The 22,879-nt window shown below is 40.1% G+C and overlaps 1 protein-coding gene across 4 annotated transcripts in view; it reads right to left on the reverse strand.

Annotated features, from left to right (window-relative positions):
• The window catches only part of armc9 (armadillo repeat containing 9), a 97,140-nt gene that overhangs the window by 7,936 nt on the left and 66,325 nt on the right, over positions 1-22,879 (reverse strand). For 3 of the 4 annotated variants that reach the window (XM_014149854.1, XM_014149853.1, XM_045697413.1), the window contains 3 exons: positions 21,810-21,970; positions 10,395-10,488; positions 1,372-1,577 (listed from right to left, as the gene is read on the reverse strand). In XM_014149854.1, coding sequence (XP_014005329.1) covers positions 1,372-1,577; positions 10,395-10,488; positions 21,810-21,970 — 461 coding nt within the window. Of the gene's footprint in view, positions 1-1,371; positions 1,578-10,047; positions 10,136-10,394; positions 10,489-21,809; positions 21,971-22,879 lie in introns of those variants that run through there. The other variant, XR_006759786.1, reaches the window with a different exon arrangement.

Here is a 22,879-nt window from a genome sequence, read left to right on the forward strand (position 1 = left end):
GCTCGATTTGGGCAAATGTAGCAAAACTTGAAATTTAGTTTTTTACGTTGGATAAAAGCAGAGACTAGAAAATTGTATATCATACAATATAGTTGCGGAACAATGGGAAGGTAATTCTCCACCCGGCACAGCCAGAAGAGGACTGGCCACCTCTCATAGCCTGGTTCCTGTCTAGGTTTCTTCCTAGGTTCTGGCCTTTCTATGGAGTTTTTCCTAGCCACCGTGCTTCTATACCTGCATCGCTTGCTGTTTGGGGTTTTAGGCTGGGTTTCTGTACAGCACTTTGAGATATCAGCTGATGTAAAAAGGGCTATATAAATACATTTGATTGATTGATTGATTCTACTTTGAAAGTTGATCAACTTCAAATATCGATTTTGGGTGCGTTCGGAAATGTTATCTGGAGTGCCAGAGTGTGCTCTGGGCGTTCATAAACTCAGAGCGTTATTCATTTATTTATTTATAATATCTTCTGACCCCATCCTATTTAGAAATATTGTTGTTTAAAAAACATCTTGTTTTTTGTTTAATTCGATTACAAACCAAAACTTATTAGAAGGATTCACCATCCACGGATTTATGGTGCAAAACGTCCATGGCTCGCATGCAATGCAATTGATTTCTGTAGAAGTGCAAATGCGATCTGTAAGATGGTTCCCATGACTTGTGTAAAACAGTCCATCTGGGAGCAGTGTATCCTCTTATGTCTTTACAATGGATCTTTGTCCAGATCCTGTAAAAAGTTTGGCTGTGCATAAAACCCTCCATAGTCTACATTTCCTTAATATTATATGCCCACGTATTTAGACATGGTTGGACACACTGCATCCAAATCTGCCTAGGTACGATCATTTCATGTACACATCTGCAACTTGTCTGTGAAAAGTAACGTCTACATTTTATGAGAGGGTAAAATGCTGTTAAACTGAAGTCCTTAACTATTCTGCTGTGTTTGTGGCATTAGTCACAGCTATTTTCATATTTGATTCTAATTATTCAATGTCTATTAATTGTGTATTAATTGTGAAATTAGTATTTTTTATTGACAATGTTTGGCTTGCCCATGGCTCAGAGAGAGAGAGAAATGAGAGGGGGAATGTGAGAGAGAGAGAGAGAGAGAGAGAGAGAGAGAGAGAGAGAGAGAAATGAGAGGGGGAATGTGAGAGAGAGAGAGAGAGAGAGAATGTGAGAGAGAGAGAGAGAGAGAGAGAGAGAGAGAGAGAGAGAGAGAGAGAGAGAGAAATGAGAGGGGGAATGTGTGTGAGAGAGAGAGAGAGAGAGAGAGAGAGAGAGAGAGAGAGAGAAAGAGTGTGTGTGTGTGTGTGTGTGTTAGAGAGCTGTGATGTTTAAGACTTCACAGTTCACACTCACTCCTCTGTCTGCCGCCCCCTGGCCCTCCCACGGTGACGGAGGCCCCTGATCCAGGTCGGCTGCTGCTCTGCTGGGGCTCAGACTGGGAGAACTGGGGGGCCAGTGGTGGGACAACGCGACCCCTCCGAGGATCCACGCCTGGTGCGTCACTCTCCGGCGTGCGGGGAATCTTGGGCCGGCTTGTAAACCCGGGGACATTCTCAATGCTGAGGACAGGGCCAGGGGGGAAAGGATAAGGTTAGAAGGTGAGCTACGCAGTCAAGTCATTATCACTGTTGAGGACAGGGGGTAACACTGTATTACTGTAACACTATTAGTGTAACACTATTACTGTAACACTGTATTGTAACACTGTAACACTGTATTACTATATAACTGTAACACTGTATTGTAACACTGTAACACTGTATTACTATATATATCTGTAACACTGTATTGTAACACTGTAACACTGTTAACACTGTATTACTATATAATTGTAACACTGTATTGTAACACTGTTAACATTGTATTACTATATAATTGTAACACTGTATTATAACACTGTAACACTTAACACTGTATTACTATATATCTGTAACACTGTATTACTGTAACACTATTACTGTAACACTGTATTACTGTAACACTGTATTGTAACACTAACACTGTTAACACTGTATTACTATATATCTGTAACACTGTATTACTATATAAGTATTACTATATAACTGTAACACTGTATTGTAACACTGTAACACTGTATTACTGTAACACTGTATTACTATATAACTGTAACACTATATTACTGTAACACTGTAACACTGTATTGTAACACTGTAACACTATTACTCTATTACTGTAATAGAGTGTTACAGTAACAAAACTACTGAAAGAGCTGCTTCCTGTGCTTGGCCCTACTATGTTGAACACAATAAACGGCTCTCTATCCACCGGATGTGTACCAAACTCACTAAAAGTGGCAGTAATAAAGCCTCTCTTGAAAAAGCCAAACCTTGACCCAGAAAATATAAAAAACTATTGGCCTATATCAAATCTCCCATTCCTCTAAATTTTTCTGAAAAAGCTGTTGCGCAGCAACTCACTGCCTTCCTGAAGACAAACAATGTATATGAAACGCTTCAGTCTGGTTTTAGACCCCATCATAGCACTGAGACTGCACGTGTGAAGGTGGTAAATTACCTTTTAATGGCGTCAGACCGAGGCTCTGCATCTGTCCTCGTACTCCTAGACCTTAGTGCTGCTTTTGATATCATTGATCACCACATTCTTTTGGAGAGATTGGAAACCCAAATTGTTCTACACGGACAAGTTCTGGCCTGGTTTAGATCTTATCTGTCAGAAAGATATCAGTGTGTCTCTGTGGATGGTTTGTCCTCTGACAAATCAACTGTACATTTAAGTGTTCCTCAAGGCTCCGTTTTAGGACCACTATTGTTTTCACTATATATTTTACCTCTTGGTAATGTCATTCGGAAACATAATGTTAACTTTCACTGCTATGCGGACGATACACAGCTGTACATTTCGATGAAACATGGTTAGGCCCCAAAATTGCCCTCCCTGGAAGCCTGTGCTTCAGACATAAGGAAGTGGATGGCGGCCAATTTTCTTATTTTAAACTCGAACAAAACAGAGATGTTAGTTCTAGGTCCCAAGAAACAAAGAGATCTTCTGTTGAATCTGTTTACAGGACAGCTTTTTTCATCTACGTAACATTGCAAAAATCTGAAACTTTCTGTCCAAAAATGATGCAGAAAAATGTATCCATGCTATTGTCACTTCTAGGTTAGACTACTGCAATGCTCTACTTTCCGGCTACCTGGATAAAGCACTAAATCAACTTCAATTAGTGCTAAACCTGGCTGCTAGAATCTTGACTAGAACCCCCAAAAATGATAATATTACTCCAGTGCTAGCCTCTCTACACTGGCTTCCTGTTAAGGCAATGGCTGATTTCAAGGTTTTACCGCTAACCTACAAAGCATTACATGGGCTTGCTCCTACGTATCCTTCCGATTTGGTCCAGCCGTACATACCTACACGTACGCCACGGTCATAAGACGCAGGCCTCCTTACTGTCCCTAGAATATCTAAGCAAACAGCTGGAGGCTTGGCTTTCTCCTATAGAGCTCCATTTTTATGGAATGGTCTGCCTATCCATATAAGAGACATAGACTCAGTCTCAACCTTTAAGTCTTTATTGAAGACTCATCTCTTCAGTAGGTCCTATGATTGAGTGTAGTCTGGCCCAGGAGTGTGAAGGTGAACAGAATGGCACTGGTGCAACGAACCACCCTTGCTGTCTCTGCCTGGCTGGTTCCCCTCTCTCCACTGGGATTCTCTGCCTAAAACCCTATTACAGGGGCTGAGTCACTGTAATAGGGTAAACTGACATTTACTCCTGAGGTGCTGACCTGTTGCACCCTCTACAACCACTGGGATTATTATTATTTGACCCTGCTGGTCATCTATGAATATTTGAACATCTTGGCCATAATAATCTCTACCTGGCACAGCCAGAAGAGGACTGGCCACCCCTCATAGCCTGGTTCCTCTCTAGGTTTCTTCCTAGGTTCTGGCCTTTCTAGGGAGTTTTTCCTAGCCACCGTGCTTCTACACCTGTATTGCTTGCTGTTTGGGGTTTTAGGCTGGGTTTCTGTATAGCACTTTGAGATATCAGCTGATGTAAGAAGGGCTTTATAAATACATTTGATTGATTGATTGATTGATATTGTAACACTGTATTACTATACCACTGTAACACTGTAATACTATATCACTGTATTGCTGTAATACTATCACTGTATCACTGTAACACTGTATAACTTAACACTGTATTACTGTAACACTGTATTACTATATCACTGTAACACTATATAACTGTAACACTGTATTACTATATATATATATGTAATACTGTATTACTGTAACAGTGTAACACTGTATTACTGTAACACTAACACTGTAATACTATACCACTGTATTGCTGTAACACTATCACTGTAACACTGTATTACTGTAACACTGTATTACTGTAACACTGTATTACTATAGAACTGTAACACTGTATTACTGTAACACTAACACTGCATTACTGTAACACTATTACTATATAACTGTATTGCTGTAACACTGTATTACTAAATATCTGTAACACTGTATTACTATAACACTGTATTACTATAACACTGTATTACTGTAACACTGTATTACTGTAACACTGTATTACTATAACACTGTATTACTGTAACACTGTATTACTGTAACACTGTATTACTGTAACACTGTATTACTATAACACTGTATTACTGTAACACTGTATTACTATAACACTGTATTACTGTAACACTGTAACACTGTAACACTGTATTACTATAACACTGTATTACTGTAACACTGTATTACTATAACACTGTATTACTATAACACTGTATTACTATAACACTGTATTACTGTATTACTGTAACACTGTATTACTATAACACTGTATTACTGTATTACTGTAACACTGTATTACTATAACACTGTATTACTATAACACTGTATTACTGTAACACTGTATTACTATAACACTGTATTACTGTATTACTGTAACACTGTATTACTATAACACTGTATTACTGTATTACTGTAACACTGTATTACTATAACACTGTATTACTATAACACTGTATTACTGTAACACTGTATTACTATAACACTGTATTACTATAACACTGTATTACTATAACACTGTATCCCTTTATGGGGATTATTTGTTGATGGTGGAAAAGAATAAGTTGATTTTGAAATAGGAGGACAATGAGAGTGTATCATTTTGCTGAACATATATATCTGTTGTATCTACATCTAGATAGATAGTTCTGTTGTATCTAGATAGATAGTTCTGTTCTATCTATATCTACTGTAGCCCCTGCTCAAAGACAATGGATGTGAGTGTGTACAGTAGGCCTTATCTTGTCGGACAATGATTTCAAATCATGCCAATAATTGTTCATTCTTTGATTCCTTAATTAAACAGGCGGCTTGGATTTGAGACACTCTCAGGGCAGTTGGCATTGGTCCGTTGAAAGTCCTCATAATGAGCCTTACTGTGATTTGATAGGCCACTGAATAAGACAATGGAAAGATTCCATTTCACTAAGGCCTCCAGGTATCTTATTTGACTCATAATCCCAGCCTCTGATTCCATCCCTTTAAAAATGGTTTGTGGTGTTGGATGTCTGGTATAAAGATCAATCAACACTCTCCTGTGTGTCTGTGTGTATCTGTATTACTTGTTATTCCACAGAGAATGTGAGACAAACATCCTGAGAGGAGTGATCGAAGATAATTCCTGAATCATCACTGTTATAAATCATCCTCACAACATAATCTATCATAGGAATTATAAACTGGTCGGTCATCATGTGGCCCCTACGAGTGGCTAGTAGAGCCTAATAGACCCCATGTCTCAGCAAGAAACTGTGGCTTTGATACCCCAGTCAAACCAAAATGGAGTCCACAAAAGTAGCAACCTCTACACCACAATGGAGCCAAAATAAAGTCCTATAGAACAGTAATGCCCCCCCCCCCATTTGAGCCGCAATAAAGTCACAGTTACAATCGATACCACTGAATTTTCTACCTAGAGAGAGGAAACTGCCCTCCATGCAGGCAGAGGGTTGAAGTGAAGGCATTTTTACATTAGCCCTTGGCATTCCTGGGGAGCAGAGTGCTTAACCTGTTGGGTCTAGGGGGCAGCATTTGCACGTCTGGATAAAAAAAATGTACCCGATTTAATCTGGTTACTAATCCTACCCAGTAACTAGAATATGCATATACTTATTATATATGGATAGAAAACACTCTAAAGTTTCCAAAACTGTTTGAATGGTGTCTGTGAGTATAACAGAACTCATTTGGCAGGCAAAACCCTGAGACATTTTCTGACAGGAAGTGGATACCTGATGTGTTGTATTGACTTTAAACCTATCCCATTGAAAAACACAGGGGTTTAGGAATATTTTGGCACTTCCTATTGCTTCCACTAGATGTCACCAGCCTTTACAAAGTGTTTTGAGTCTTCTGGAGGGAGATCTGACCGAACAAGAGCCATGGAACGGTGATGTCCCATTAGACACCTGGCGCGCTACTTCATGTTGGGTACCCTCGTTCCAATACGTTATAAAAGAGTATGCATTCGTCCACCTTGAATATTATTCATGTTCTGGTTAAAAAGGCCCTAATGATTTATGCTATACAACGTTTGACATGTTTGAACGAACGGAAATATATTTTTTCCCCTCGTTCATGACGAGAAGTCCGGCTGGCTTACATCATGTGCTAACGAGACGGAGATTTTTGGACATAAATGATGAGCTTTTTTGAACAAAACTACATTCGTTATGGACCTGTGATACCTGGAAGTGACATCTGATGAAGAGAATCAAAGGTAATGGATTATTTACATAGTATTTTCGATTTTAGATCTCCCCAACATGACGTCTAGTCTGTATCGCAACGCGTATTTTTCTGGGCGCAGTGCTCAGATTATTGCAAAGTGTGATTTCCCAGTAAGGTTATTTTTAAATCTGGCAAGTTGATTGCGTTCAAGAGATGTAAATCTATAATTCTTTAAATGACAATATAATATTTTACCAATGTTTTCTAATTTTAATTATTTAATTTCTGACGCTGACTTGACTGCCGGTTATTGGAGGGAAACGATTTCCTCACCATCAATGCCATAGTAAAACGCTGTTTTTGTATATAAATATGAACTTGATAGAACTAAAAATGCATGCATTGTCTAACATAATGTCCTAGGAGTGTCATCTGATGGAGATTGTAAAAGGTTAGTGCATCATTTTAGCTGGTTTTATGGTTTTGGTGACCCTGTCTTTGACTTGACAAAACATTACACACAACTCTTGTAAATGTACTGTCCTAACATACTCTAAATTTATGCTTTCGCCGTAAAACCTTTTTGAAATCGTAAAACGTGGTTAGATTAAGGAGATGTTTATCTTTCAAATGGTGTAACATAGTTGTATTTTTGAAAAATTTGAATTTTGACATTTATTTGGATTCAAATTTGCCGCTCTTGAAATGCACCTGCTGTTGATGGAGTGCACCACGGGTGGCACGCTAGCGTCCCACCTAGCCCCAAGAGGTTAATTTAAGTGGTGTTTCCTAGGCTCATTACACGCAGGGAGATGCAGAAGTCAAGCTCCTGTGGGATTTGGACAACAACAAAAAAAGGCTGACTGAATGAGCCCCTTTGTTGACTGCTCGTTTAAACGCATGTCACATACCGCCTGGCTAGTGCTAAGTCACAGATTAGTATTATGTTCCCCAGCAACAAAAACAAAAAAGGAACTAACAAAGAGTCACTGACAACAACCAAAACGAAACAGGTTGGGTTTCAGGAGGGGTTCTGAAAGACACTCATGGAGGGGTTCTGAAAGACACTCACTGTCCACTGAAAGTTGACGAGCAACAACAACTAGGACCTAAAAGACACCCACCATGAGACCCACTAAATCTGCCCAAGAAGAGGCAAACAAAAGGAAAAACCAAACCAAACTTAAAGAAAGGAAGCAAACCAAACAGTGGAGCAAAATTAAAACAGGGACGGTCAGATAAAGGATTGTTTGTCTAGAAATCAAATAGGGAGAAAAAACTAAAGGAGTTAACCCTCCACATCTCTCAAGACAACTGGAGCACTGGGCCAGCCCCTCTTAAATATCACCTGGGCCAGCCACTCTTAAATATCACCTGGGCCAGCCACTCTTAACCTGTTGGGGCTAGGGGGCAGTATTTGCACGGCCGGATAAAAAACGTACCCGATTTAAACTGGTTACTACTCTTGCCCAGAAACGAGAATATGCATATAATTAGTAGATTTGGATAGAAAACACTCTAAAGTTTCTAAAACTGTTTGAATGGTGTCTGTGAGTATAACAGAACTCATATGGCAGGCCAAAACCTGAGAAGATTCCATACAGGAAGTGCCCTGTCTGACAATTTGTTGTCGTTCAGTTGCATCTCTATCGAAAATACATCATCTCTGCTGTAACGTGACATTTTCTAAGGCTTCCATTGGCTCTCAGAAGGCGCCAGAAAGTGTAATGGGGTGTCTGCAGTCTCTGGGCGAAGTACAGCAGCTCTGTTTGTGAGTGGTCAGCCTGGGAACAGTGAGCCTTTGAATGAATACAATGTCGCCCGGTTGGAATATTATCGCTATTTTACGAGAAAAATAGCATAAAAATTGATTTTAAACAGCGTTTGACATGCTTTGAAGTACGGTAATGGAATATTTTGACATTTTTTGTCACGAAATGCGCTCGCGCGCCACCCTTCGAATAGTCACCTGAACGCACGAACAAAACGGAGGTATTTGAATATAACTATGGATTATTTGGAACCAAAACAACATTTGTTGTTGAGTAGAAGTCCTGGGAGTGCATTCTGACGAAGAACAGCAAAGGTAATCCCATTTTTCTTATAGTAAATCTGAGTTTGGTGAGGGCCAAACTTGGTGGGTGTCAAATTAGCTAGCCGTGATGGCCGGGCTATGTACTCAGAATATTGCAAAATGTGCTTTCGCCGAAAAGCTATTTTAAAATCTGACACCGCGATTGCATAAAGGATTTCTGTATCTATAATTCTTAAAATAATTGTTATGTATTTTGTGAACGTTAATCATGAGTAATTTAGTAAATTCACCAGAAGTTTGCGGCGGGTATGCTAGTTCTGAACATCACATGCTAATGTAAAAAGCTGTTTTTTTATATAAATATGAACTTGATTGAACAAAACATTCATGTATTGTATAGCTTTAATGTCCTAGGAGTGTCATCTGATGAAGATCATCAAAGGTTAGTGCTGCATTTAGCTGTGGTTTTGGTTTTTGTGACATATATGCTTGCTTTGAAAATGGCTGTGTGATTATTTTTGGCAGGGTACTCTCCTGACATAATCTAATGTTTTGCTTTCGCTGTAAAGCCTTTTTGAAATCGGACAATGTGGTTAGATTAACGAGAGTCTTGTCTTTAAAATGGTATAAAATAGTCATATGTTTGAGAAATTGAAGTTATAGCATTTTTGAGGTATTTGTATTTCGCGCCACGCGATTCCACTGGCTGTTGACTAGGTAAGCGTCCCACCTAGCCCAGGGAAGTTAAATATCACCTGGGCCAACCACTCTTAAATATCACCTGGGCCAGCACAGGTGTAACACATAATGACTAACAAGGTGACATCAATCGGTGCGCTCCAACTGCTAATGTGCTAAGGTCCAACCTCGAAATATAAATGGAAAAACCAAAGTCTGTAACATTAGTGTAGTCCTTCCCCCTTCCCCCCTGCCTTCTCTGACTCAAGCCCTCTATCCTTCTCTCTTCTACTGTCCGTCGTTTCCTCCTATCCACTGCTTGCTCTGGTGTCATTGCTCTCAACACTGCTAGTCCTATATCCTCTCTGTGTGTCTCTCTGTGTCGCTCTCTCTCTCTCTCTCTGTGTGTGTAAAAGAGAGGGAGAGAGACAGAGAAAGAGATACTGTAAAAGAAAGAGAGGGAGAGACTGTAAAAAATGGAGAGGGAGAGACTGTAAAAGAAAGAGAGAGGAAGAGAGAGCAGGAGAAAGAAGGAGTGATAGAGGGAAAGTCTCTTCAGACATTCCAGTACTGACATGTCACTCTCAGCGTAGAATGTCACACTCTGTCACGTGACCCTCCCTCTCCTACAGTCTGACACAGCTAAAGGGGGCCAGGGCACCACTAGTGTGTGTGAGAGAGAGAGAGAGAGAGAGAGAGAGAGAGAGAGAGAGAAAGTGTATAAACATGAGTGTGTGGGATGTACCGTATGTAAATATAAGTGTTGTTTATGTGTAAGTGAGTGCATGTAAGTAATGTTATTGTAAGTCGATACATTAGTGTGTGTGTGTGTGTGTGTGTGTGTGTGTGTGTGTGTGTGTGTGTGTGTGTGTGTGTGTGTGTGTGTGTGTGTGTGTGTGTGTGTGTGTGTGTGTGTGTTCACCTTGCAGAGTGTCCGTTGCGCTCCTCCCCCTCCTGGGCTCTTCGTCCTTCATACGACACACCAGACTCCTGGGACGAACGGCCACACTCTGAGTCTGTGTGTAAGCAGAGAGACAGAGACAGAGAGAGAGAGAGCAAGAGAGAGAAAGAAAGAGATTGAGACAGAGAGAGAGAGAGAAAGAAAGAGACAGAAACAGAGAGAGCGAGAGGGAGAGAGATAGAGAGAGATTGTCATCCTGTAAGAAACATGGTATAGGAGACGGACCCACCACTGGTTGCCTTCTAGATTACAGAGAGCTGGTAGTCCTATCCACCAAACTACCAGGCGTGAAACAGGGAAGGGACTCAGGGGGTATGCTAATTTGGTATCGAGCAGACCTAACTCACTCGATTAAATTAATCAAAACAGAAACATTTTACATTTGGCTACAAATTCAAAAGGAAATGATCTTCACAGAGAAAAATGTCCTCCTGTGTGCTACATATATCCCCCACTAGAATCCCCATACTTTAATGAAAACAGCTTCTCCATCCTGGAGGGGGAAATGAATCATTTCCAGGCCCAGGGACATGTACTAGTCCGTGGCAACCTAACTGCCAGAACCGGACAAGAACCTGACACCCTCAGCACACAGGAGGACAAACACCTGCCTGGAGGTGACAGCATTCCCTCCCCCATATGCCCCCCTAGGCACAACTACGACAACGTAACCAACAAAAACAGGTCACAACTCCTGCAGCTCTGTCGCATGCTGGGTATGTACATAGTTAATGGTAGGCTTTGAGGGGACTCCTATGGTAGGTACACCTATAGCTCATCTCTTGGCAGTAGTACTGTAGACTACTTTATCACTGACCTCAACCCAGAGTCTCTCAGAGCATTCACAGTCAGCCCACTGACATCCTTATCAGATCACAGCAAAATTACAGTCTACTTGAACAAAGCAATACTCAATCATGAGGCATCAAAGCCAAAGGAACTGTGTAATATTAAAAAAAAATGCTACAGCTGGAAGGAATATAGTGTGGAAACCTACCAAAAAACATTTAGGTAACAACAAATTCAATCCCTTTTAGACAACTTCCTGGACTAAACATTCCACTGTAATACTGAAGGTGTAAACTTGGCAGTAGAAAACATTAACAGTATATTTGACCTCTCAGCTTCCCTATAAAATCTAAAAATGTTAAACAGAAAACTGAAGAAAATTTGATGAAGAATGTAAAAACCTAAGAATGAAATTGAGAAGTGTATGCCTTCACTATGGTGAATCACTAAAACAATACAGAAATACACTACGGAAAAAGAAAGAACAGCACGTCAGAAATCAGCTCAAGAATCCATAGACTAACACACTTCTGGGAAAATTGGAAAACACTTAAGTAACAACACAAAGAATTATCTATCCAAAATGGAGATGTATTGGTAAACCACTTCTCCAATCTTTTTGGCTCTATAACAAAGAACAAACAGCAAAAACATATACATGATCAAATACAAATCTTAGAATCAACTATTACAGACCACCAGAACCCACTGGATTATCCAATTACCTTGAATGAACTACAGGACAAAATAAAAACCCTCCAACCCAAAAAAGCCTGTGGTGTTGATGGTATCCTCAATCAAATTGGGAAAATCCTCTGCATTATCATTAACAGCAGACTTGTACATTTCCTTAGTGAAAGCAATGTACTGAGTAAATGTCAAATTGGCTTTTTACCAAATTAGCATATGACAGACCACGTATTCACCCTGCAAACCCTAACTGACAAACAAACAAACCAAAACAAAGGCAAAGTCTTCTCACACTTTGTTGATTTCAAAAAAGCCTTTGACTTAAAATTGGCAAAAAACACATATTTCTTCCCACAGGGCCGTGGGGTGAGACAGGGATGCAGCTTAAGCCCCACCCTCTTCAAAATATATATCAACGAATTGGCAAGGGCACTAGGACAGTCTGCAGCACCCGGCCTCACCTTACTAGAATCTGAAGTCAAATATCTACTGTTTGCTGATGAACTGGTGCTTCTGTCACCAACTAAGGAGGGCCTACAGCAGCACCTAGATCTTCTGCACAGATTCTGCCAGAACTGGGCCCTGACAGTAAATCTCGTTAAGACCAAAATAATGGCGTTCCAAAAAATGTCCAGTCGCCAGGACCACAAATACAAATTCCATGTAGACACTGTTGCCCTAGAGCACACAAAAAACAATACATACCTTGGCCTAAACATCAGCACCACAGGTAACTTCCACAAAGTTGTGAATGATCTGAGACACAAGGCAAGAAGGGCCTTCTATGCCATCAAAAGGAACATAAAATTCGACATACCAATTAGGATCTGGCTAAAAATACTTGAATCAGTTATAGAAGCCATCGCCCTTTATGATTGTGAGGTCTGGGGTCCGCTCACCAACCAAGAACTCACAAAATGGGACAAACACCAAATTGAGACTCTGCATGCAAAATTCTGCAAAAATATCCTCTGTGTACAACGTAAAACAGCAAATAATGCATGCAGAGCAGAATTAGGATGATAGCCGCTTATCATGACGTGGCCCTTTCTGGGTATAGAGCGTGGCATCCCTCTCTCTCCCTCCTACACCCAGATTCTGTAATCTCAGGTCGTAAATTCCTGGAGGAGACTCTCTCCTCCTGGCCATACAGTATAGAGAGAGAGAGTTTCACAGTAGAACAAAGGAACTTCTTCTACATCACAGAACTTGAGAACTGAACAATATCCATGTTTTGGAGAATGTGTAAACGGACAGTGGAGAAGCCAGCTATGACCCAGTCCGTTTTGTTTCATGTTTGTGACCTCATGAAAGACAATACGGCCACATTACCATAACTCTGCTTATACAGGTGCCTCCAATAAGAGGTTTGCGTCTAATTATTGTATAAAATGAATGTGTGAAACTATTTGTGAAATGATGTAATGATGTTAATGTGAGAGAATTGTATTCCCTTTAAAGTTTAACTAAGTCATTGGCCCGCCTCCATGAGCACAGACATGATCTGGCTCAATCGACAGCCCTTTTCTACTGTTACGAATAAAACCCCCAGCTGAAGAAATCCTCTTCAGACCATGCTTACCTCAGACAGCTGAGGGGGCAAAGGTTTGAGTAGAGACCACAAAAACCTCAGTCTAAGCTAAGGTTGTAATGGTTGTTGAACTCCTAACCATACCACGTGGAGCATTGGCTACATGGCGGGAAATGGTGAAACTCTGAGACTATCGATCCTGACAGAATAAGAGCAAATCTTAGATACTAATTACTAGTCTGCAGCTAGAAATTATGTCAACCTGAGATGCGAGGACCGACAACCGCCGAAACATCTATTCTATAAGAACATTTCTGAATGGTACTCTGAAGTATCCATTCTAACCACAAAAGACTTCAGGGAAGCAGAGAGAGAGAGAGACGCATGGATGAACTTCCGAACAGAAAGAAGGACGATTCAGACGGACGAACAGAGATCACGACGACAAACTGGGCAGAAATATGTATTGATTGCAATTATTCCCAAATGAGTGAGCGTTCATGTGCAAAGGATTAGCATTTCAATCAATATAATTATCAACTGTGTAGTGACTTTTTTGTCTTTCCCGCCCTTCCCAGTCCACACCCACTTCCCTTTGTCCACCAAGCCGTCATATCGGCTTAGCCCACTAGGGAACCTCCCCTATCATTTCCTTGTAACCATATCTACTGTGTTGTTTGATTTCTGTGATTATTTAGTTAGTTAGTAAATAAATGATTAAGAGAATTGGTGTATGGATGATTCATAGTAAAGGCTGGGTTCAATCAGACAACCAACAATTTACAACTTTTGGAATGAGACTAACGTGAGGTAAAGAATACTTAATTAATTAGAAGACTAATTGATCAGATATTAAAATATCTGAAGAGTTATAGTAGGAAAATTATAACTTTGTAATCTGAAGATTTTCCTTGGTGCCCCGAACTTCCTAGTTAATAACACTTACGTGATTAGTTTAATCACGTAATAATAAATACAGAGAATTGATTTGATAAAATAACAGTCATCAATTTAATGATGCCAAAGACACGACACGCTAATGATCAAAATCCAGAAAAGAGCCATCCACAACAAAGCCATCACCTACAGAGAGATGAACCTGGAGACCTGGCTCTCAAGAGAAGACAGGCTATGTGCACAATGCCCACAAAATGAGGTGGAAACTGAGCTGCACTTCCTAACCTCCTGCCAAATGTATGACCATATCAGAGACACATATTTCCCTCAAATTACACAGATTGTGGTGGCTAATTTCTGCATTACCAAATGAGGAGAGTTACAAACTTCACACACCAGTCAGAGTTATACTTAAACTACATCTTTAATAATAAGAGCTTTGCAAAAGCACTTGACTTTTAATGATGCGCTCTCTCTAATGAACCATTGAAAGTGACAACACAAAAGTACAAAGATCTTTTATAGCCAAGATACACCCCTCTCAACGTACATGACGAACCACAGATCTTAGGAACAGTTCACAAAGGGACTTTATATTTGAGAAAGGAGTATCCCTTATCCAGATAACATTCGCTATAAATTATCGTTCAGTTTGGTCCCTATGACGAGGTTCTAATCTCGTTCCTGGTACTTCATAGTACAAAAACACCAACTCATCCAATGGCATATATCAATTGTCAACTCTAGATACTCCCATCTCAAGTAAACCCCCTCTTGATCCCACTCCTGGACAAGCTCACTGAGGGGAGTGACTTGCGCACAAGACATTGTGGAGACAAATAATTGGTTCCACATTAATCACGCCATCCCTTCACATGGTTTAAGAATAGGTAAAGACACATTCACATATGAAGACAATGTTCCATTCTGTCCTCTTCCCTTCCCAGGGATATGTGAATGACAAGCCTGACCTCTCCCCTCTCTGGGCCCCAAGTGACTGAGGAAGTGCAACTGAAAGACACCAGAGTCCAAAGAGATACATTCTAATGACAAGTATCTCACATAAGCATATTATGCTAATAAAACATTTTAATTATCTATGTCACCCACCTAATTCTGATTCATTCGCCACAAGATCAACAAAGAATTTGAAAACAAACCGATTTTGATAAACTCCCATATCTACTTGGTGAAATACCACAGTGTGCCATTAAAGCAGCAGGATTTGTAACCTGTTGCCACAAGAAAAGGGAAACCAGTGAAGAACAAACACCATTGTAAATACAACCTATATTTATGTTTATTTACTTTCCCTTTTGTACTTTAACCATTTGCACATCGTTACAACACTGTATATATACATAATATGACATGTGTAATGTCTTTATTCTTTTGGAACTTCTGTGACCCTAACACCCTAATATAAAAAAAAAGAGCTGTAGGTAGAGGAGGTTGGTGGGAGGAGCTATAGGATGACGGGGTCAAGGTAATGGCTGGAATAGAATGTATGGAATGGTACCAAACACATCAGACACATGGAAACAACAACGTGTTTGACTCCATTCCACTGATTCCATTCCAGCCATTACAATGAACCCATCCTCCTATAGCTCCTCTGTCCGTAAGCTGAATTAGTTTTTTGCACCATGTCTTTTGCCTGATTTTGATATGTTTCTGCTTGTAATTTCCGACATTTCGGTAGGATATACGGTTAGTCAACTTGTCTATAATTAGATTCATGGAGCTTCTCTTATGTTGCTCTAGAACAGGGATTTCCCAAAGTCGGTCCTGGGGCCCCCCCTTGCACCTACAGGGTATTCGGAAAGTATTCAGACCCCTTGACTTTTTCCACATTTTGTTACGTTACAGCCTTATTATAAAATTGATTTAATCATTTTTCCCCCTCATCAACCTACATACAATACCCCATAATGACAAAAGAAAAAGCAGGATTGTAGAATATTTTATTTATATATTTTTTAATACGGAAATATCTTATTTACATAAGTATTCAGACCCTTTGCTATGAGCAAACTATGCGCTTTTTAATTTTCTTTGAATATTGATTACCCCATTTATTTGTCTCCGCCTGCAAATCGTCCTGCTGCTAAAAGGCAGGCTGTATCCTAGTCGCAAAACCTAGCTCAAGAGAAAGTGCAAGTGCCCGCTGTCATCATTCTTGCTGCTTCCAGTTCAGTAGCCATACGTGTGAGATTAGGTGCTTGTGTAAGCACGGGGGCAGTTATCTTACCAAGGAAATCTACTTCCTAAATATGATTAAGCTATAGTTCACTATATTATCTATAAATAAATATTGATCACCCATATTTGTCTCGGTCTGAAAATCGTCCCGGTCCTAAAATGTCGGCTTTAAAACATTGCAAGTCTCACCAACATTCTAGTGGGTGTGGGCCGGACAGAAAGCCAAGGGGTGGGGGCCGGATAGAAAGCCAGTGGGTGGGGGCCGGATAGAAAGCCAACATTATTTTCCAGCACTGAACCCTGATTGGTCCTGTAAGTCGCTCTGGATAAGAGCGTCTACTAAATGATTACAATGTAAATGTGTCTGTGGGTGGCACTAACTCGGACTAGTCATTTTGAACTGCCGACTTCTAAGGAATCGCCCGGGCCTGTAGACATCACAAGAAATAAAAAAAAATAAAACATGGGATGGTGAAGAAGTAGTAGCAGCAGGAAATGAAATCGCCCTACAACGACAAGGAACACTTCTTGGAAATATACACTCTTAGAAAAAAGGGTTCCAAAAGGGGTTCTTCGGCTGTCCCCATAGCAGACCCCTTTTTGGTTCCATGTAGAACCCAGGGTTCTACATGGAACTAAAAAAGTTTTTTCAAAAGGTTATCCTATAGGGACTGCCAAAGAACCCCTTTAGGTACTAGAAAGCAACTTTTTTTTTTCTAAGAGTGTACCAGGTCATCTTTTTATAGCAAGACCACATTACAGTTAAGGTGCAAAGACTGTAAAGCTAATGTAGCTCATTTGTAATCTAGGCTACTGCAATGAAACATTTAGGTGAAAGAGAAGCATCTTGTTATTTCTAAAATATCATTTATCAGTAAAGTCGATGGCTAACTCTCACACGCTTCAAAACAAAGCCTGTTTCATTTATCAGTTATGTCAATGGCGAACTCTCACTCTTTTAAAAACAAAGCCCGAATCATTCATCGCTGATCAAAAGAACACTTCTGTTTTGAAGTTCAATAGGAAACCTCTATTGACCGAGGTGATTTCTAATACACATTGAAAAGGGAATCCACATCGAAGGGGTTTCACAATTGCTAAATGTAAACAAAACTGGAGACACCTTGTCATTCTTGGACAAAAGAGTGTAGGAGCGATTGCTAAATAAAGTAACCAACTCTACCTGGCTATCTAGCCACCATTAATCTCTTTGCTAACAAACACATAATGCTGTAACAAAAACTCTCTACATGAATGTTTGCTTTTTAATGTTTGTGAAGTCTACTTACTGGATATCATAAGGTGAATGCACCGATTTGTAAGTCGCTCTGGATAAGAGCGTCTACTAAATGACGTAAATGTAAATGTACTACTTTCTAAAGTTGTCTGCTGTGACTATGGACAATAAAGCTATTATAAGGTTATATCCGCTGAAGATGGATGATTTTTAAATATGTTATTGGACCATTAACACATATGGCTCATTAACCTTTACGGACCAAATAATGACGATCCACGTTTGAAAATATATATAATAAATGATCAAACCTACAAGCAATAGACTACTACTATTATTATGGTGGGAGATTATAATACCATTTTAAATACCTCAATGGACCGTAAAGGAAATCACACTGCAAACTATCATCCTCATGCTCTAAAGGAAAATCACAAATATCATGGATATATTAGAATTAGTGGATATATGGAGGCTTAAATATCCCGACCTAGTGAGATATACATTGCGGAGGCTCAATCAAGCTAGTCGTCTTGACAACTTTCTTATGTCATTCTTGTTGGCACTAAAAGTAAAAAAAAAAGTGTTGATAGGGGATAGAATGCGGTCAGACAATCAGATAATTGGCATATACATTACTGTTACTGAATTTCCACGTGGGCGAGGATATTGGAAATTTAATCAAAGCCTATTGGATGACAACTTGTTTTTAACCAGGACAGAATAATTTATAACTGACTTTTCAGACATAACATACAGTGGGGGAAAAAAGTATTTGATCCCCTGCAGATTTTGTACGTTTGCCCACTGATAAAGAAAGGATCAGTCTATAATTTTAAATGGTAGGTTTATTTGAACAGTGAGAGACAGAATAACAACAAAAATATCCAGAAAAACGCATGTCAAAAATGTTATAAATTGATTAGCATTTTAATGAGGGATATAATATCCAGGGTTTAAAAACAAAAGGTGTCATTGTACGCTGATGATTCATGTTTTCTTTTATATCCACAATTTGGATCCCTCCGCAGCCTCATAGAGGATCTAGATACTTTTTCATACCTCTCTGGATTACAACCAAATTATGATAAATGCACTTTATTACACATTGGATTACAAAAAAATACATGATTCCATATGTTTTATTTCATAGTTTTGATGTCTTCACTATTATTCTACAATGTAGAAAATAGTAAAAATAAAGAAAAACCCTTGAATGAGTAGGTGTTCTAAAACCTTTGACCGGTAGTCTTGGTACCAGTCAAAGGTTAAGACAGACCTACTTGTTCAAGGGTTTTTCTTTTGTTTTTAATATATATTTTCTACATTGTAGAATAATAGTGAAGACGTCAAAACAATGAAATCATGTAGTTACCAAAAAAGTGTTATATTCTAGATTTGAGAATCTTCAAAGTAGCCACCCTTTGCCTTGATGACAGCTTAAAACACTCTTGGCATTCTCTCAACCAGCTTCACCTGGAATGCTTTTCCAACAGTCTTGAAGGAGTTCCAACATATGCTGAGCACTTGTTGGCTGCTTTTCCTTCACTCTGTGGTCCAACTCATCCCAAACCATCTGAATTGGGTTGAGGTCGGGTGATTGTAGAGGCCAGGTCATCTGATGCAACACTCTCCTGCTTGGTCAAATAGCCCTTACACAGCCTGGAGGTGTGTTGGGTCTTCGTCCTGTTGAAAAAGTCCCACTATGCGCAAACCAGATGGGATGGTGTATTGCTGCAGAATGCTGTGGTAGCCATGCTGGTTAAGTGTGCCTTGAATTCTAAATAAATCACTGACAGTGTCACCAACAAAGCATCACACCTCTTCCTCCATGCTTCATGGTGGGAACCACACATGCGGAGATCATCTGTTCATCTACTCCGTGTTTTACAAAGACATGGCAGTTGGAACCAAAAATCTCAAATTTGGACTCATCAGACCAAAGGACAGATTTCCACCAGTCTAATGTCCATTGCTTGTGTTTCTTGGCCCAAGCAAGTCTCTTCTTCTGATTGGTGTCCTTTAGTAGTGGTTTCTTTAAAGCAATTCGACCATGAAGGCCTGATTCACGCAGTCTCCTCTGAACAGTTGATGTTGAGATGTGTCTGTTACTTGAACTCTGTGAAACATTTATTGGGGCTGCAATTTCTGAGGCTGGTAACTCTAATGAACTTATCCTCTGCAGCAGAGGTAACTCTGGGTCATTCTGTCCTGTGGTGGTCCTCATGAGAGCCAGTTTCATCACAGCGCTTTATGGTTTTTGAGACTGCACTTGAAGAAACTTTCAACGTTTTTGAAATGTTCTGCATTGACTGACATTTATGTCTTAAAGTAATGATGGACTGTTGTATCTCTTTGCATATTGGAGCTGTTCTTGCCATAATATGGACTTGGTCTTTTACTAAATAGGGCTATCTTCTGTATACCAACCCTACCTTGCCACAACAAAACTGATTGGCTCAAACGCATTAAGGAAAGAGCACAACTGCTAATTGAAATGCATTCCAGGTGATTACCTCATGAAGCTGGTTAAGAGAATGCCAATAGTGTGCAAAGCTGCCATCAAGGCAAAAGGTGACTACTTTGAAGAATCTAAAATCTAAAATATATTTTGATTTGTTGAATACTTTTTTTGGAACCTACATTTTAAGTCGGAAGTTTACATACACCTTACCCAACTACATTTAAACTCAGTTTTCACAATTTCTGACATTTAATCCTAGTAAGAATTCCCTGTCTTAGGTCAGTTAGGATCACCGCTTTATTTTAAGAATGTGAAATGTCAGAATAATAGTAGAGATAATTATTTCTTTCAGATTTTATTTCTTTCATCACATTCCCAGAGGGTCAGAAGTTTACATACACTCAATTAGTATTTGGTAGCATTGCCTTTAAATTGTTTAACTTGGGTCAAATGTTTCGTGTAGCCTTCCACAAGCTTCCCACAATAAGTTGGGTGAATTTTGACCCATTCCTCCTGGCAGAGCTGGTGTAACTGAGTCAGGTTTGTAGGCCTCCTTGCTCGCACATGCTTTTTCAGTTCAGCCCACAAATTTTCTACAGGCTTGAGGTCAAGGCTTTGTGATGGGCACTCCAAAACCTTGACTTTGTTGTCCTTAAGCCATTTTGCCACAACTTTGGAAGTATGCTTGGGGTCATTGTTCATTTGGAAGACCCATTTGCGACCAAGCTTTAACTTCCTGACTGATGTCTTGAGATGTTGCTTCAATATATCCACGTCATTTTTCTTCCTCATGATGCCATCTATTTTGTGAATTTTCCAAGCTGTTTAAAAGGCACAATCAACTTAGTGTATGTAAACTTCTGACCCACTGGAATTGTGATACAGTGAATTATAAGTGAAATAATCTGGCTGTAAACAATTGTTGTAAAAATTACTTGTGTCATGCTCAAAGTAGATGTCCTAACCGACTTGCCAAAACTATAGTTTGTTAACAAGAAATTTGCGGAGTGGTTGAAAAACGAGTTTTAATGACTAAGTGTATGTAAACTTCCGACTTCAACTGTACATGATTCCATATGTGTTATTTCATAGTTTTGATGTCTTCACTATTATTGTACATGTATGTAGAAAATAGTACAAATAAAGAAAAACCCTTGAACAAGTAGGTGTGTCCAAACTTTTGACTTGTACTGTATATTTGCAAAAAAATATATTTACATTTACGTCATTTAGCAGACGCTCTTATCCAGAGCGACTTACAAATTGGTGCATTCACCTTATGATATCCATATATGGGGGATTGGAAGTGATGCAGACAATTACATTGATAGAAGCAACAATCTATCTGCAATATTAAAGCTCATCTACCCCTTAAATAAATAAATATATGTTATATCCTCTGTCTGCACACACACACACACACACACACACACACACACACACACACACACACACACACACACACACACACACACACACACACACACACACACACACACACACACACACACACACACACACACACACACACGTCCATGCTGACACAAAAGATACAGCTTAACCTACCCATGGAGTGGTGCAGGGATTCGCTGGTGCTGGGCCGGCTGCCGGAGCGGGTGGGGGGGCGGGAGCTGTAGCGGGACGGGGGCAGGCTGTCCTCGCTCCTCTGTCTGCTCAAGGGGTACCCTACCTCACCTCTGTCGCTCTCGTTGCCTCCTCGGAAGTCCCTACAAACCACACACAATCAATAACAACATCGGGGTAAGGACACTGGACTCAACTGATTGTCTTAGTATTAGACCATTTCACAGAACAGGATACTGTCTTAGTCACACTTAGACTTCTTCATTGGTTGAAATACATCATGTTGTTATTATCTGCAGATCTTTTAGACAGAATATGTTGCAGCTGCTTTAACACCATTCTTATCCCCAGGTCTCTGTCCCTCCAGACCGCAGGTAAGGTGTCATTCATTATAATAGCCTGATCCCAGATCTGCTGTACCGCCTTGCCTACTAGGAGTTGGATAGCACAAACAGTTCTGGGACCAGGCTATTGTTACAACACTCAATTTAGAGAATCCCAAGAGTAACAGACAGTGTGCCTCTCAAGTGCTTTGGCTTACAACTGCTGGCCTCTGCCCTGATAATGCCCTGATAATAACAGTGTACCACTTGACCATACTTTCTCCTCTGATTTGTCATCGCTAGTCCTGGGAAGCACTGGCACTTAGGCCTGGAAACAATGGACTGACAGCAAACCTAAACCTCCTAAACTGTAGCAGAGGCCATTGTTGTCGCTCGGCTGATTCAGCCAGTGATTCAGGTGGTTATTCAGTGCGTTATTGAGTGGGTTATTCAGGGAGTCCAACGGGGGAACAATGGCGGTGCAGAACCTAAGCCCTGAAGACCTAGACATCCAGGGAGGGAGGTAGACATCCTGCTAGCCGTTTGATTCAGGCTGGCTGACCTCCTTTTGGCACAGTTGACTGACTGGATTACCCCCACTATCATAACAACAGCCACACTGTCACGTCGGTATGAAGGATTGGGAGACAGGCGCAGGAATGCGTAATAGGGGGTTTTATTTCCCAAATTACAGGACTCGATGCAGCTGCCGAAGTTGCGTCGCTGTCG

The sequence above is a fragment of the Salmo salar genome, chromosome ssa16 (assembly GCF_905237065.1).
Source record: "Salmo salar chromosome ssa16, Ssal_v3.1, whole genome shotgun sequence".
Classification (NCBI taxonomy): domain Eukaryota; kingdom Metazoa; phylum Chordata; class Actinopteri; order Salmoniformes; family Salmonidae; genus Salmo; species Salmo salar.